Source organism: Staurois parvus, unplaced genomic scaffold (assembly GCF_062004578.1).
Source record: "Staurois parvus isolate SC_StPar_1 unplaced genomic scaffold, SC_StPar_1.0 ptg000984l, whole genome shotgun sequence".
Classification (NCBI taxonomy): domain Eukaryota; kingdom Metazoa; phylum Chordata; class Amphibia; order Anura; family Ranidae; genus Staurois; species Staurois parvus.
Genome location: NW_028318780.1, coordinates 162,109 through 180,000, shown reverse-complemented (window position 1 = coordinate 180,000; position 17,892 = coordinate 162,109). Strand labels below are relative to the sequence as shown.

The 17,892-nt window shown below is 49.6% G+C and overlaps 1 protein-coding gene across 3 annotated transcripts in view; it reads left to right on the top strand.

Annotated features, from left to right (window-relative positions):
- LOC149441443 (cadherin EGF LAG seven-pass G-type receptor 2-like) overlaps positions 1-17,892 on the top strand; it is a 465,765-nt gene that overhangs the window by 414,162 nt on the left and 33,711 nt on the right. For 2 of the 3 annotated variants that reach the window (XM_089657336.1, XM_089657337.1), the window contains exons 28-32: positions 7,741-7,820; positions 8,173-8,299; positions 8,378-8,494; positions 8,619-8,743; positions 13,062-13,135. In XM_089657336.1, the coding sequence (XP_089513462.1) occupies positions 7,741-7,820; positions 8,173-8,299; positions 8,378-8,494; positions 8,619-8,743; positions 13,062-13,135 (523 nt within the window). The remainder of the gene's footprint in view (positions 1-7,740; positions 7,821-8,172; positions 8,300-8,377; positions 8,495-8,618; positions 8,744-13,061; positions 13,136-17,892) is intronic. The other variant, XM_089657338.1, reaches the window with a different exon arrangement.

Below are 17,892 nucleotides of genomic sequence, written 5' to 3'. Positions count from 1 at the left end.
TGAGACAAGACAGTACCAATACACTACACGAGGGGTTCGAGGTCCCTGCTCTTTCGAGCTTACAATCTAGGAGGGAGGGGAAGGTGGTACAGGAGGAGATGGCTGTGGGGGATGGAGTGGTGGGAGGAATGGAGGAGGTTAGTTGTTAGGTGAGGTCGGGTGTTAGGTGAGGTTGGGGTAGGATTCCCTGAAGAGGAGGGTTTTCAGGGTGCGCCTGAAGGTGAGGAGGGTAGGTGACAGTCTGATGGATTGGGGTAGGGAGTTCCAGAGGATGGGGGAAGTCCTGGAGAAGTCCTGCAATCGGGCGTGGGAGGAGGAGACCAGGGAGCTAGAGAATAGGAGGTCCTGTGAGGAGCGGAGGGCACGGGTAGGGTAGTATTTGGGTATCAGGTCAGGGCGGCATTGTGAATGGCTTTGTAGAACAGAGTTAGCAGTTTGAATTTGATGCGTTGGGCAATCGGGAGCCAATGAAGGGATTGGCAGAGGGGGGAGGCAGATGTGGAGCGGTTGGTGAGGTGGATGAGTCTAGCCGCTGAGCTTCGGATCGACTGGAGTGGGGATAGCGTTCGTTTGGGTAGGCCAGTGAGAAGGGAATTGCAATTAGTCCAGGCGTGAGATGATGAGGGAGTGTACGAGTTGTTTGGTGGTGTCTGGGGTGAGGAATGTGCGTATCTTGGAGATGTTGCGGAGGTGGAGCCTGCAAGATCTAGATAGCAGTTGGATGTGGGGTAGGAAGGAGAGGTGGGAGTCCAGGGTGACACCCAGGACTTTGGCGTGTGGGGGGAAGACCAGGAGCTTGGTTTTTGATAGGTTAAGTTTGAGGAAATGGAGCGACATCCAGTCTGATATGTCGTTTAGGAGGTGGGCGATGCGGGCAGAGAGTGAGGGGGTGAGGTGGGGGGTGGAGAGGTAAATTTGTGTGTCGTCGGCATAGAGGTGGTAATTGAAGCCGTGGGAGTGAATACGTTTGCCAAGGGAGGAGGTATAGATGGAGAAGAGGAGGGGCCTGAGGACAGAGCCTTGGGGGACCCCGACAGAGAGGGGGAGGGAGGGGGAGGTGGCAGTGTTGTAGGTGACGCTGAAGGAGCGTTGGGAAAGGTAGGAGGAGAACCAGGAGAGAGCAGCGTCCTTGATGCCAAGGGAGTGCAGTTTGGCAAGGAGGAGAGGGTGGTCAACAGTGTCGAAGGCTGCGGAGAGGTCAAGGAGCAGGAGGTTAGAATAGTGGCCATTGGCTTTGGTGGTTAGCAGGTCATTGGTGATTTTAAGTAGGGCGGTTTCGGTGGAGTGCAGGGGATGGAAGCCAGACTGTAGGGGGTCAAGGAGGTTGTTATCAGTGAGGTGGGCGCTTAGGCGATTGTAGACCAGGCGCTCAAGGAGCTTGGAAGTGAAGGGCAACAAGGAGATGGGTCTAAGTTTGTTAAGGTTAGTGGGGTCAAGGGAGGGTTTTTTGAGTATGGGGGAAATGTGCGCGTGCTTTAGAGGGGAGGGGAAGATGCCGGTGGAGAGGGAGAGATTGAAGATGTGGGTGAGGGAGCAAATGATGGAGGGGGGGGGGTGAATGGAGGAGCTGTGAGGGGATAGGGTCCAGGGGGCAGGTGGTGATGCGGGCTTCAGTGAAGACCTTGGAGACCTCCTCGGGGGGTAGTTGGGCTGAGGGAGCGGAGTGTTGGGGAGGTGATGATGTGTGGGGCATTAGGTATAGTGGGGGGTAGTGCGACTATGAGGTCAGGGGAGGGGAGGGTTGAGGGGTCGAAGGAGGGCGGGAGGCTGGGTGGAGAGGTGGATTGTGAGTTGACAATGTCCTTATGGTTTGCGTCAATCTTGTTTTGGAAGTGTTTGGCAATCTCGTGGGCGGTGAGTTAGGTGCTGGGTGGGGGGAGGGGGGGAGAGCGGGGATTTGAAAGTGGAGAAGAGCTGACAAGGACAGGTGGAAAGGGTGTTGATAAGGGTTATGAAATAGGCTTGCTTGGCGGCGTGGAGGGAAGTGGTGTAGGCGAGGTAGGCGGCTTTATAGAGGGAGAACGCGGGAGGGGATCTGGTTTTGCGCCATAAGCGCTCCAGCGCGCGACTGCGTGGTTTGAGGCATTTCATATGGTTGTTTTGCCAGGGTTGAAGCGGTCGGGGTCTAATGCTACGTGTTGTTAGGGGTGCCAGGGAGTCAAGGGCAGCTGACAGTGAGTCGTTGTATGCAGTAGTGGCCAGGTCAGGGCATGACAGAGGGAGGATGCTGTCATACAGACGGTCAGCTGCTGGGTGGAGATGGGTCGGGTTAAGATTGCGGAGGATGTGGGTGATGGTTAGACGCTTTGGGGGGGGGGGTTGAGGTAGGGGGAGATGGAGAGTGTGAGGAGGTGGTGGTCAGAGAGGGGGAAGGGGATGTTAGTGAAGTCGTGGGGGGTGCAGAGGTGGGAAAAAACGAGGTCCAGGGTGTTTCCGTTGGAGTGGGTGGAGGACTGAGTGTGCTGTGTGAGCGCGAAGGAGGAGGTTAGAAGGAGGAGTTGGGAAGTAGCCGGGCTGTTGGCGTTGATCGGGATATTGAAGTCGCCTAGGATGATGGTCAGTAGCTCGGAGGAGAGGAAGAAGGGAAGCCAGGCGTCAAAGTCGTCAAGGAAGGGGGATGCGGAACCAGGAGGCCGATAGATTACCACAATCCTTAGGGGGGTGGGAGAGAAGAGCCGGATGCAGTGAGCCTCGAAGGAGGTGAAGGATAGGGAGGGGGGGGTTAGGGAGGACCTGGAAGATGCTCAGCGGTGGTAGGAGCATACCGACCCCTCCACCTCTGCGTCTGCTCGGTCTGGGTGAATGGGTCCAGACGAGGCCTACATAGGAGAGGGCAGCAGGGGAGGTGGAGTCAGTGGCTTGGATCCAGGTTTCGGTGACCGCTAGGAGGTTGAGGGAGTGGGAGACAGAGGTCGTGGATGGCGGTGAGCTTGTTGCAAACCAAACAGGCGTTCAGGAGTGCAACCGAGAGGGGAGGGGTGGATGTGGGGAGGAGGGGGACAGATATGAGATCGAGGGGGTTGCGGTGGTTGGCGTGAGTAGGGAGGTGCCGGGAGGGAGAGTGGGGAGATGGAGGGCCAGGGTTCGGCGAGATGTCACCGGCAGTTAGGAGAAGGAGGAGGGTGAGGAAGGTGGCATGGGAATGGGAGGTGCAGGAGCACGTGGGTCGGTTGGTGGTGGCTTGTGGGTCGGCAGGGGAGTGGAGTAATAGGAAGAGGTGGTGAGAGCCGTAGAGGGGGGGGGAAAGAAGTGAGGGTGGGATGTAGAGGTGTTTTGGGGGAGTAGGGGGGTAGAGGGAGGCAAGTTTGGGGTTGGAGGAGAGGAGAACGAGAAGTGCAGGTGGCATGCTAGGGTGGGCAGAATGCTGATCGGGTCGGAGAGGAGGGAGGTTTCAGTCAGGACGTGAGGATGGGGAGAGTCCATTATGCCATGTCGGAGTTCATCAGTGTCCAATCGTAGGAGGTGAGAGGGAGTGGTAGGCGGCTGGGGCCGCAGCTGGCTGGTTGCAGTCTGTGGGTGCTGTAGGCCGGCGTCCGCAGGTGTTGTGGCACGGCGTCGGTGGACACAGTGGTGCGGCGGCTGGACGAGCCGTGGGACGCGGTGGTTGGAGGCATTGGAGGCCCGGCGTCGGGAGGCATTGAGTGCACAGCTTCAAGAGGTGATGAGGGCCCGGCGTCAGGAGGTGTTGAGGGCCTGGCATCAGGAGTAGCTGAGGACCTGGTGTCAGGAGACGCAGAGGGCCCGGTGGCAGGAGGTGCAGAGGACCCGGTGTCAGGGGGTGCTGAGGGCCCGGTGTCAGGGGTGCTGAAGGCCCGGCGTCAGCAGGTGGTGTAGGCCGGCGTCGGGAGGTGATGTAGGTGGTGTGGATCGACGTCTGGAGGTGGAGTGGGCTATGCGTTGGTATTTGTAGTAGGGCTCGGCGTCCGTGGGCGAAGTGAGCCAGCGCAGGCGGATGTTGTGGGCCAGGTGCTTAGGGCTCGGCGTCAAGAGGTGCTGAAGGGCCCGGCGTCAGGAGGTGTTGAAGGGCCGTTGGCAGGAGGTGGTGTGGACCGACGTCTTGAGGTGGAGTGGGCTATTTGCAGTAGGGCTCGGCGTCCGTGGGTGAAGTGAGCAGCGCAAGTGGATGTTGCGGGCCAGCGACTGAGGGTGCTAGGGGCCCAGCGTCGGTGGGAGTGGTAGGGCCGCGTGGCAGGCTTGACTCTGCCGGATTGGACAGGGTTTGGGCTGTTCGGTGGTAAGTGCCCGGCCGCGTGGTACCCGGAGGGAGGGAACTGATAGTGGAGGCTTACCCTCTTGATGCGGATGGTGGAGGTGCGGCGTCGTCTCGATTCTGGAGAGGTCCCTGGTCTGGGTGCCTGCTGATGCAGGGTGCTAGGCGGCCCGAAGCAGCCCCCAGGGAGGGCCGCCGGGTACGGGCAGCTGGGTGTCGGTAGCAGGGTGTCCCGAGGTGGCAGCTGGGTGCCGGTGGCTGGATGCTGGTGGCCTGAGGTGGACTGAGAGCCAGTGGGGAGGGCTCCAGGGAGACGGGCAGGTCGGCGGGCTGGGTGGTGGAGCAGCAGTCCACCGTTGGGTCGAGCCGGTTTCTGGTGGTCAGCGAGGACCCAGGGCTGATGGGGAGGGCCCTGGGGAGGCAGGCAGGTCGGCGGGAGCTGGGGGACAGAGCGGCGGCGGTCCGGGCAGATGTCCGGCGATCCGGGTCGGCCGCAGCAAAAATCGAGGCCGCGGCTTCGGGTGCGTGGTAGGCTGCGATTCCCGGAACTCCGGGAAAAGGTCCGGTGGCCTGGCAGGGACCAGAGTGTCGTAGGGGCCCCGCTAGGGTCCGCTGCGGCCTGGATGGCAGCGGATTGGGGCTAGGAGCGCAGGAGCTCACTGATGTGCGTCCGCTCCCGCCGCCATCCTGCCCTGTCCCAACTTTTTTTTAACATGTTGCCACCAGTTTTAAAATTAAATTTAGAAAATGTACCATTTTACACTAGCACTAGCCTACAGGGCACTTATACATCCTTCCTGCCCAGGCCAATTTCCAGTTTTCAGCGCTGTCACACTTTGAATGACAATTGCGCGGTCATGTAACACTGTACCCATATGACATTTTTATCATTTTTTTGAAACAGAGCTTTCTTTTGGTGGTATTTAATCACCTCTGGGATTTTTATTTTTTCTTAAACCAAAAACCACTAAAAATTTTGAAAAAAAAAAAACGTTTTTTCTTAGTTTTTGTTATACAGTTTTGTAAATAAGTGATTTTTCTCCTTCATTGATGTGCGCTAATGAGGCTGCAGTGATGGGCACTGATAGGCTGCACTGATGAGGAGGCACTGGTAGGGTGCACTGATGGGCATTGACAGGCATCACTGATGGGCACTGAAAGGCAGCACTGATATATGGCACTGTTAGGCGGCACTGACTGGCACTGTTAGGCGGCACTGACTGGCACTGATAGGTGGCACTAACTGGCCCTGATGGGTGACATTGAAAGGCAGCTCAGATGGGCACTGATATGTGGCATTGATGTGCACTGGTATGCACTATGTGGCATTGATGTGGCACTGATGGGCACTGGCACGTGGCACTGATGAGCACTGACAGGTGGCACTTCTGGGGCCACACTGATCATCAGGGCACACTGATCATCAGTGTCCTGATGATCAGTGTACATGTCCCCTCTGTGGATAGCCGATTACCAGCTCTCCTCTCCTCTCGAGCTGTCAGCGTGACAGCTCGAGAGGAGAGAAATGCCGATAACCTGCATTTCCATGTTTACATGTGATCAGCTGTGATTGGACACAGCTGATCACATGACCGAGCCGACATCTTCGGCTCTTTCCATGATCCGCTGTGTCCGAGGGACACAGCGCACTGGCGACCTCCGTGCTGCGCGCTCCCTGAGCTGCGCATGCGCAGTGAGAATGGTAGGACGTCATATGACTTCCTATCAGAACGAGAGAACCACCTTGCGCCCGTCATTGTACTATAGGGCAGGTGGAAGGTGGTTAAGAAAAAATAAGGTTAACACTTGATATGTTCTTTATTTTCTGTTGTGAATAAAATTAGTTTGAGATTTGCGAATCATTGTATTCTGTTTGTATGTAGATTTTTGGATGGCCTTGTATGTTTTGCTGCTGCTAGACTAATACACCTGAAGAGAGGAAAAACAAGCGCTGTCTAGGTGTAGGATTAAAATAACCATTTTAATAATTGTAAACAATTGCACTCAAAAGAAAATACGTCTAGGCATAACAGTATGAGAGTTGTCGTCAATACCAGTCCCGGACCGCAGGAGATGGAAGCTTTGAGCCCGCTGGCAGGATGTTCTGAAGGATCCCAGGGCTTCCTGGTTGCCGTGGAACGCAGCATGGCAAGCAGAAGTGATGTCACAACCGGAGCTGCCGATTTAAGATGGTGACTCATTGCAGAGCATGCGCTCTTTCTTACAGGCCATGATTCTTCTCCATGATTGTGCATACTCCACATCACGTCGCCATCTTTGATCGTCAGTTCCGGTTGTGACCTCACTTCTGCTTGCCGTGCTGCATTCCACGCCGACCAGGAAGCCCTGGGAGCCTCCAGAACATCCTTCCAGCGGGCTCACAGCCTCCGTCGCCTGCGATTCGGGACTGGTATTGATGATAACTCTCATACTGTTACACATGACTAGACATATTCTTTTCTTGTGAATGCAATTGTTTACGATTATTAAAATGGTTATTTTAATACTACACCTAGATGGCGCTTGTTTTTCCTCTCTTCTGTCCCATTCACAGAGTCATCTCCTGCTATAACTACAAGCTGCCTCCTAGTGGACATATTGACCTCATTAGGTCCTTTGGACTTTCTTATTTAGAGTTATCCTCTCAATGTTTTTGCCTAGTAGCGCTCAATTTCTTTGTTTATTTTATGCCTAGACTAATACACCTTACTAAACGATCAGTGATTGCTGCCCTTCTCTGCCAATCTCTAAACTGGCTTCCACTAGCCCAACTTATAAAATTCAAAATACTAACTACAACATACAAGGCCATCCACAACATCGCCCCCAGCTACATCACCAACCTCATCTGCAGATATCGCCCAAACCACCCTCTCCGCTTCTCCCAAGACCTCTTGCTCTGCAGTTCCCTTGTTACCTCCTCTCACCCTCGCTTCCAGGACTGCCCCAGTGTGATTGGTTAGCTCCTACCCTGTGCTCCTTTAGACGATCCTTGAAAATTCATTTATTCAGGGAAGCCTACCCCACCTCCACCTAAGAACTGTACTTGAGTCACCTTCATCAGATCATCCCCTGTAGCTATTACTTTTTTATACCACCTCCCTTTAGATTGTAATCTCCATGAGCAGGGCCCTCCAATTCCTTCTGTATTGAACTGTATTGTAATTGTACTGCCCCCCTTATATTGTAAAGCGCTGCGTAAACTATTGGCGCTATATAAATCCTATATAATAATAATTTTACACAGGGTCCCAACATTTTTGGAATTGGGGTTGTTTTACATGGGAGGTGGTAGAAATAGTAGTTTACAAATAATCGTGCTTTTGGTTCAGCTCACTGGAAGATCAACAATTATTTTCTGTACTTTCTGAAAATGATCTTTGCTTGAAAAAAAATATATAAATGTGTTTTTGTGTTTAGATATTATTTAACATATAGTTATTTTAAATAAAAAGTACCTCTTGCCTTCCACAGTTGTGCACCAGTTTTGTGAAAAATTATATAGCTTTAAATATTTGTATTTTTTACAGACTGGACTGTTTCTTTGTATTATTTCTGGGCGTGTATCCTGTGCTGCACAGAGGAAAGGATTCAAGAAGAAAGGGACAGTGTAAGTGCCACTTGCTATTATCTCTCTACCCATTCTCAGTATTCTCTTGTATTTACTCTTTTCCCTTGGTAGACAGCTTTTGAATATGGATACAACATTGCATATAGATGCAACAGTGTACACTAAACAAAGCATACCTGCATTTAGCTGCTAAACCTGTTCTCCATATTTAGCTGTTCAGCTTTGCAAAACCTGGACAATGATACAGGTCCACGTAACCAAGGCTTGGTTTGCTTCTGTTCATAACATAAATTCTTTTTCAAGCTTTTATTTTAATTGTGATCATATATCAAACAGTATCAAAAGTATCAGGCATGACATTTTTTTTCTGCTGTTGTTTGTTTACTCATAGATCAGGACTCCAATGTTCCATATTCCTGCTTCTTCTTGTTAGTGTGTCTTGGATCCTTGCTCTGTTGTCCGTGAACAGTGATCTACTGTTCCTACACTACACTTATGCAGGTGTTGTCTGTGCTCAGGTAATTAAGACTTTTCTTTTAACTAAATGCTTTCCAAAGCCTAGTGACTATTCATCTAATAACGGTGTCTCTTGGCAGGGTCCTCTCATCTTTTTGATCAGTGTGATATTCAGCAAAGATGTACACAGGTCACTTAAATACAGCTTTCGTAAGGTGAATGAACCTAGTTTCACTACAAAGTCCACCCTAACCTCGGTAACTACTGCATTATGGTTCTGTTTTCTTTTCAAGTTCTGCTCATAGACCTATTGTAGATTGTGTGCATTTTGTAATTGCAGCATATTATGCATCTAATGATATGATGAATTGTCTCTTACAGTCAAATCCACATAACCGTTATGCAGATGGTCAGCTTTATCATATGCCATTTGGTTCTTCAACTGGCTCTTTGCACAGTTCTATACCTTCAAGAGGGAGCCATTGTTACCTGCCAATCTTGCTCAGGTGAGACACTGTTCTATCATAAGGCAAGCATGTAAAACCCTGTAATCTTACTCATAAATATATTGAGGGACATTTTATAACCACTTGACCTCTGGAAGGTTTTTCCCCCTTCATGACCAAAGCATTTTTTTGCTATTCTGTACTGCGCTACTTTACTGGTAATTGCACTGTCATGCAACACTGTATTTAAAAGAAAATTATGTAATTTTTTATTTCACACAAATAGCTTTCTTTTGGTGGTATTTGATCACCACTGTTTTTTTAATTCTTTATTATATAAATGAAAAAAGACCAACAATTTTTTGGGGGAAAGAACCATATATTCTACTTTCTGTTATATAACCTATCCAATAAAACAAACACAAAAAGCCAAATTTCTTCATATATTTAGGCCAAAATGTATTCTGCTACAAGTCTTTGGTAAAACAAAATCCCTATAAGTGTATATTGATTTGTGAGAAATGTATAGCGTCTACAAATTATGGTATATATACTGGCATTTACACAATTATGATGCTGTACTGGTAATGGAGGTGATCAGCAACTTATAGTGGAATTGTGCTAGTGTGGTGGGCAATCTGACGCTGGTTGGGAGGTACACTAACTGACAGTGACATCAATAGTGACACTAATACAGTGATCAGTGCTAATTCTGTACACTGTCACTGTACTAATGACACTGTCTGGAAAGGGGTTAACATCTAGGTACAATCAAGAGGTTATGGCAATGTGTGTAACATATGCTGCTTTTACTTCATTATATGGCTGTTTTCTTCTTCCCTTTTTTGCAGAGAGAAAAACAGCCAGATTGGCGCTCTCTGTACACAGAGTTCTGTGTTTTGTGTGTGATTAGACACAGCTGATCAGCTGACTTCAGCCAAAATTACTGGCTGAAATCAGCTGCCAAACACAGCAAGAGTCGGCAGGGGGAACAGATGCGCGCACTACAAACCCAAACAGAGGCTGATCATGTAAATATATGTGACTGTGCCTGCACCTGCCACCCCACCGCAGTAAATGTACTGTGGTGGGGCGACAAGTTATTAAGCAAATAACAACACAGATGCAAGTATGGCTGCCTTTCAAATACAACAGTTTTGAGAGCTCTCCGCCTTGCACAGGTCTGTGACAGATTTACCACTGGAGATGAGACATTTTTTTAATCAAAACAGGCACACAAGTGGTCAGGAGCAATTTTTTTGTCACACTGCTATTTTAGAGCAGTTTAGAGGGGACGTATGATTTAGGTTGTTTAGTTACAGTATAATACATCTATCTCAAATTTGCCTCATTGCTCCTCTCTAGCATCCTATAGCTTTGCTTTATAAATACCCCCCGATGTGTTTTAGTGCCCAGAGCATCTTATAGTCAGAAGAAATAGTCCCCTACAAACATCTAGTCATAATCGTGTTCAGTGTTTTTTTCTTTAAGGGCAACATGTACACAAGTCATTCTCTATTTCAAAATATATTTTTCTTTCTTGTCCATGAAGGGGCACAGACATTCAGATGCTGTCAGGCTATACTGCTGCCTACAGAAAGATTGGGCGCAGGCAAACATACTGCAAGCCAGCCCTGGATTACCACTCCTTTTTTTCTAAGTTTTTTGGTAGTGTCCAAGGAGATGCAGATTTATTTAGCTGCTGAAAAGAGCCTAACCAGTCTTGCTAGCATTTTGTATTCACCAATTTTTCCTTAGATTCTTCTATTGACGCCAGAATTCATCACTACATTGGTGCTTTAGCTATATCAAATCTGCCTCGCTGCTCTTGTTGAGCATCTCCTATCCAGATTCAGCCTTTTCCACCTGGACCCCTGAAATGGACTTGGGGAGATAACCTGAAATGTGTCCTTAATGCCCTGGGCACTGCATTATGGTGCTTTCCAGGCCTGTGTGTACTGGAAAAAATTAACATCAGAGTGCTATTTTTGCTCAGAGCTGTGTCATTGCCACAAATATGACCCTGTTTCTGAAGACTCAATTTAATAAGTAAGGCTGGTTATGTGGAAGCTCCAGGAACTACCACACTATTGCACTACTGGGCTTCTTTCAAATTTCCCATCACCGCTGGTTTCACCATGGTATGGGTTACAACTGAGGAGGTGAGCCTCTGTCTGCTAGGAGGCTCAGCTTCATACAAATCCAGATTCAAGCATTGGTCTGTCAGGCAGCTTATGGGCAGTCTCCATTTCTTCATTGGGCCTGTTAGCATTTTTTTGCTGTGTTGACAACCCCACAGTTAAACTGCTTTTGGATGCCTCAACAGCATATGAATTTCTGTGTCCTTCAGTGGACAAGAAAGAAAATAGGATTTCTTTACTTACGGCAGTCCATTGAAGGACACAAGTCCCACCACTTTGTGTTCATGGTCATTCTGTTGTACTGCTTTGTTACAAAACCAAGGCATGGTATCAGTAAGAGGGGTTATTGTGACATACCTGGTGATGGGGTTTGAAACGAAGAGGTAGGCCTCCTTTACAGCTCTGGCTCAAGAGCCCTGGTAAGGTGACAGGGATGCCAGAGCACAGAGTGGCATCAGTGCCTGTAGCAGGTCCTGATGTGTGTTGGGGTGCACAGAGATGACGGGCTGGATGCATACAGGCAAAAGGACCAGAGCGAGAGGCAGGCATGGGTCAGCTGATGCGGGTGCAGGTACGAGAGCCAAGGCAAGGTTGAACAGTCCAGGTCAGCAACATTCGAGCAGGTCAAGGGGCAGACAGCAGGCAGCAGAGTAGTAAGGAATCAGGCAGGGGGTTGGTACCAAGGAAGATCATCCAAGGAAGAAGGCAGAAGAATAGTCAAGAGGCAAGCCAGTCAGTATAGGTGGCTTTCAGGCAGAGTCGGGTACAGATGAGGTCATCAACACAGGAACATATGCTTAGGAGTGTAATAGACAAAACTGCACTGACACAGAGGACTAGTGCAGTTTAACTATTTGCCGAACGCAGATAGCCGAATGACGGCTACACTGCAGCCGGTCAGTTCTGGGTGGGCGTCATATGACGTCCTCCCAGAACGCGTTCTCCTGTGCGCCCCCGGCGATCTCTGTGATCGCTGTGTCCTACGGACACAGCTGATCACGTGATGTGGTAAAAGGCCAATCACAGCTGCCTTTTACCACGTGATCAGCTGTGTCCAATGACACGCTGATCACCGGGAAATGCAATTGCCGGTTCTCGGCTGCACTTTCCTCACGCTGTCAGATCGTGAGGAAAGTACTGCCGAGAACCGGCAGTTGTTAGAGCAGGGATCAGCACCGATCATCAGGGCACTAATGATCAGTGACTTGATGATCGGTGCCCAGCAGTGCCACCTACAAGTTCCGCCCACCTGTGCCACCCAGCAGTGTCACACACCTGTGCCCAGAAATACCACCTACTTGTGCCACCCACCTGTGCCCATCAGTGCAGCCCAGTAGTGCAGCCAGTCAGTGCCCAGCGGTTGTGCCAGTCAGTGCCTGCCCAGCAGTGATGCCAGTCAGTGCCACCTATCAGTGCTGTGTATCAGTACCCATCATCAGTGCCGCCTATCCGTGCCACCTCCTTAGTGCTGCCTATCAGTGCCGCCTATCCGTGCCACCTCATTAGTGCTGCCTATCAGTGCCCTTCAGTGCTGCCTATCAGTGCCCATTAGTGCTGCCTCATCAACGCACATCAGTGAAGGAGAAAAATTACCTGTTTGAAAAATGTTATAATAAAAACAAAAACTTTTTTTTAATTTTTTTTAATTTTTTTGTTTATAGCGCAAAAAGTAAAGCGTCCAGCGGCGATTAAATACCACCAAAAGAAAGCTCTATTTGTGAGAAAAAAATGATAAAAATTTCATATGAGTACAATCTTGCATGACCGCGCAATTGTCAATCAAAGTGCGACAGCGCTGAAAACTGAAAATTGGCCTGGTAAAGAAGGGGGTATAAGTGCCCGGTAGGCAAGTGGTTAAATAGGCTGCACTTACGCACATGTATACGTGTATGCGCACTCGCTTGCGCACCTGTAACACAGCCACGAACAGGGGTTCTTAGGCTTATGAGCCTGCGTGTATGCAAATGTCTTTCCTGACAATTATTCTAGGCTGGCCTACAATTTTTTGTTTACCATTGTCCAGTCTTCCCGTAGGTGGCAGTAAAATTTGAAGATGAATAACTTCCTGTGCCTATCAATGGATTACAAGAAAAAAGTATTAAAGTAGACAAATCCTATTGCAACTTTGTAGCTCTACTGACTGTACTTCGCCAGATATGTATATATGTGTAGTAGTAGTTAGTTATTTATACATATTTACCTGGATATTTAACTGTAACCATGTTATTTACCCTTAGAGCTGAAGCTGGACTCAAGAATGGTCATTCACGTTTAGAGTTAAATGATCCTAATGAAAAGGATATCCAGGAAGGTAATGCATATAAGCTTTTCTTATCTCACTCTACACACTAAAGTATTTACATATGCTGAACAAACAGTAAACACACTTTACATCAACCCCTCATTCACTTCTTTAGCTATAGGCAAACGGAGTACAGACCTACAGCACTCCTTCCAGCTGGCCAGGTCCGTACGCCGTATGGACCTGACATTCCTCATATACCTGCTTCTGGTACAAGCTCATAGTCATGTCAGTGACCATGAATTTATAGCATAAATGTTCAGCAGATTCTGCTGAACAAAATAATAACTCAGATTAGCGGCTGACAAGCCGCTGATCAGAGCTATTAACTTAAAATGTGACACCTGTGCTGCTGTGCCTCTAACCCACTGCCTTCTCCTCCCCACTTCTCCTCCCTAGCTTTTTAGCTGCAACCCCACCCCTCCTTACCGGCCCTTCCTCCCCCTTTTCTGTTTCCCTCAGCACTGATTTCCCCTAACCCTCTCACCCCTCTAGCACCGATCCTCTGTGGCTCCCATGCAATTAACGGCTTTCCTTCTCTGCCTCTCCCACCAGTAATTGCTTGGGAGCCACAGCTTAAAGTGTTTAATAATCCATCAGTGCAAACCACCCCCGGCCCAATCAACCACAGCACCCTCGATCCCCTGTGGCCACCCCCCTTGCAGTGCTGCTAGCCAGCTCTCCTTCCTCACCCTCCCGCTGGAGCTGTCAGGTTGGAAAGCAGAGGTGAGGAGGGATAGCACAGCCGTGACTCCAACATCAGTGAAAACCCCCTCTGCCCCCTGCCCATCCACTGTAGCACCCACGATCCCCCACGGCCCCCTCATGCAGTGCTGCTAGCCAGCTCGCCCTCCTGCCAGCTGCAGCACTGACAGCTTTCAGGATGAAGAGCGGGGTGAGGAAGGAGAGCACAGCGGTGGCTCTCCCCCTTTGGTGCAAACGCCCCACTGCAACGTTGCTAGCTGGCTCTCACTCCTTACCCTTGGAGGTCGGGGGTGAGGAGAGAGAGCCAGCCACAGCCAGCTGATAGCTGTCAGGATGGAGAGCAGGGGGCTGGTAAGCATGTGTTTACCAGCTTCCTACCTTTCCTGAATTAATACAGACAGCGATCCGAACAGGTCGCGTATGTATTCATTAATCACTGACACATAGTAAACTGTGTTTACTATGTTTAAGTCTGTGAATTAAACATAGTAAACACTGTTTGCTATGTTCCATTGTATGAAATAGGAGCCTATACAGACTTCTATCCATTGATTAACAGTGCAGCTCATACTGCAGAGTAAGGGAAAGTCTCAAAAAAGAGACATTAGAGGTCTGTTATGACCCATGTAAGGAAGGGCGGGGCTTAGGCATGGCAGACTGAGGACGTATCTGGACGGAGCTCCCGGCTAGGGGCTCCCTAGCAGCATTACTTCACCACTTTAGCACACATTACCGGTCCAGCAGGATCCCCGGATGCCCGGGATGTTGATACAACGCTCCACCACTGCCTGTCATGCCATGGACCTCTACCTAAAGCCGTCGCTTCAGGTCACTTCCAATCCAGCTCCCTCCAAGATGGCGCCGGCCCGCCATGCGGTTCTCTGCCCGGAAGAGGCCGCAAATACTTACAGCACATGTCAGCGGCCCCCAGACGACTACACTATGCTGCCCTTCTCTCCTCTCAGTGACCTCTCGCCCTGTTTCCCGCGATCTTTGGCAGTTCTCGGCCGATACAGAGGAGGACTCTCTGGGCATGGGACGTTTGGACTCTCCCCCTATCCTGGGGGGTGGTAAGGATTCCCTTGGTGACTCGGCCTTGGTGGAGGTGTGGAAGACGGAGCCCCCCACCTAGGAATCTGTGAGTACTCCCTCTCTCCAATTTTTGGAGCCCCCCCCCCGAGCGAGAATACTGAACATAAACTTTGGATACTCTTACAACTGCTGCCCACAAGATCTGATTTTGAATCTCTAGCTGCTAGAATGGAGGCGGCTATGAGGGGAGATATTCAGGGCCTTAAACAGGAGCTGGCTTCCTAGGATACTAGAGTGACTGGGCTGGAGCGGGGACAGGAATCGGTGTCCCACACCGTGCAGTCCCTACAGTCTTCCTGCACTGAGCTCTCTGACCAAGTCATCCAGCTGCAGCTACTCTTAGATGACCTGGAAATACGCAGACATAATATTAGGTTGCGGGAGATTTCTGAATCCGTCTCGAAGTCAGACGGTGGTAAATGGTGGTCAGACGGTGGTAAATGGTTACCACCATTTTCAACTGCTGTTTGGAATGCTCGCCTGACACTAACATTGTCATCGACCGTGTTCTTGGAACTCTAGGCCCACAATCCTCCCTTTCTGATAGGCCCAGGGATGTTTTATGCTGGCTGCATTCCTTTACCCTTAAGGAGGAAATTATACAAGGTGTCCTGGAGTTCGATGGCGCTGCTGTACACTTACTGCCGTATGTCTCCAAGAAGATTCTACTGATGCGCAGCACACTTAAACCTCTCTTGAATGGCCTTGGGGAACAAGGACTTACAAATGGGGCCACCTATTTCACCTTGTGGTCCAAAAGGGCACACTCACCTTTCCCATCCGACACCCATCGGACTTGCCGGATTTGTATACCTTTGCAGAGATGGACCCATTCCCTGTACACAATTGGTTGCTATCTACACCCCAAAACCTCCAGGGTCGAGCCCTGGCAGGCAGGCCACAACGCATTCGGAAAAACTGTAGGTCTAGCAGAAACCTTCCACAGGCCCGCACGGAACTGCCCTCTCAGCGCCTAACAAGGGCCACAGAAGTCACTGCTTGATTCCACCTTATTTTTTTTTTTTCGAAACTGTTCTTCTGTTGTGCTTTTTACTGCTATTAGTTGTGTATTGTGGGCCCTCGGCTCCCTACCACATGCCTCTTCAGCCCAGATTGCATTGGATGGGAGGGCGCATTCCACCTGTGTACCTTGGTCCACTTGCCTGTCCTATGGCCTCCACAAGGTGTCTTTGCCCGGGGGCATGCGCTGCCCTCTTCTGAGGTGCGTTGCTGTGCCCGGAGTGCTAGCCTCTATTGGAGGCGTGGGCATATTGGCTTTGCATCCTTGCTGCCCTGCCTGCCGAGGGTGGAATTTGCTCTCCTTCCTTGGTCCTTCCTTGCCCCGCAGGCCGGACGCATGGACCTGGGGTTTCCCTGGGACCAGGGGAGTGTTTCCTTTTTGAACAGTAACTATTGTCCTTATTGTACTCGCCTGTGACATAAGTTTGTCCCAGGGGGTTTGTCCTGCTCTATTGTAGGGTTGTATATGTTAGTACCTGTTTAGGTTGACAGGTACAGTGGGGCAAAATAGTATTTAGTCAGCCACCAATTGTGCAAGTTCTCCCACTTAAAAAGATGAGAGAGGCCTGTAATTGGCATCATAGGTAGACCTCAACTATGAGAGACAAAATGAGAAAAAAAATCCAGACAATCACATTGGCTGATTTGGAAAGAATTTATTTGCAAATTATGGTGGAAAATAAGTATTAGGTTAATATCAAAAGTTCATCTCAATACTTTGTTATATATCCTATGTTGGCAATGACAGAGGTCAAACGTTTCCTGTAAATCTTCACAAGGTTGGCACACACTTTTGCTGGTATGTTGGCCCATTCCTCCATGCAGATCTCCTCTAGAGCAGTGATGTTTTGGGGCTGTCGCTGGGCAACACGGACTTTCAACTCCCTCCAAAGGTTTTCTATGGGGTTGAGATCTGGAGACTGGCTAGGCCACTCCAGGACCTTGAAATGCTTCTTACGAAGCCACTCCTTTATTGCCCTGGCGGTATGTTTGGGATCATTGTCATGTTGGAAGACCCAGCCACGTTTCATCTTCAATGCCCTTGCTGATGGAAGAAGGTTTGCACTCAAAATCTCACGATACATGGCCCCATTCATTCTGTCCTGTACATGGATCAGCCGTCCTGGTCCCTTTGCAGAGAAACAGCCCCAAAGCATGATGTTGCCACCCCCATGCTTCACAGTAGGTATGGTGTTCTTTGGATGCAACTCAGCATTCTCTCTCCTCCAAACACGACGAGTTGTGTTTCTACCAAACCGTTCTATTTTGGTTTCATCTGATCATATGACATTCTCCCAATCCTCTTCTGGATCATCCAAATGCTCTCTAGCAAACTTCAGACGGGCCCGGACATGTACTGGCTTAAGCAGGGGGACACGTCTGGCACTGCAGGATCTCAGTCCCTGGCAGCGTAGTGTGTTACTGATGGTAGCCTTTGTTACGTTGGTCCCATCTCTCTGCAGGTCATTCACTAGGTCCCCCCGTGTGGTCCTGGGATTTTTGCTCACCATTCTTGTGATCATTTTGACCCCACGGGTTGAGATCTTGCGTGGAGCTCCAGATCGAGGGAGATTATCAGTGGTCTTGTATGTCTTCCATTTTCTAATTATTGCTCCCACAGTTGATTTGTTCACATCAAGCTGCTTGCCTATTGCAGATTCAGTCTTCCCAGCCTGGCGCAGGTCTACAATTTTGTTTCTGGTGTCCTTCGACAGCTCTTTGGTCTTCACCATAGTGGAGTTTGGAGTGTGACTGTTTGAGGTTGTGGACAGGTGTCTTTTATACTGATAACAAGTTCAAACAGGTGCCATTGATACAGGTAATGAGTGCAGAACAGAGGAGCCTCTTAAAGAAGAAGGTACAGGTCTGTGAGAGCCAGAAATCTTGCTTGTTTGTAGGTGACCAAATACTTAATTTCCACCATAATTTGCAAATAAATTCTTTCTAAA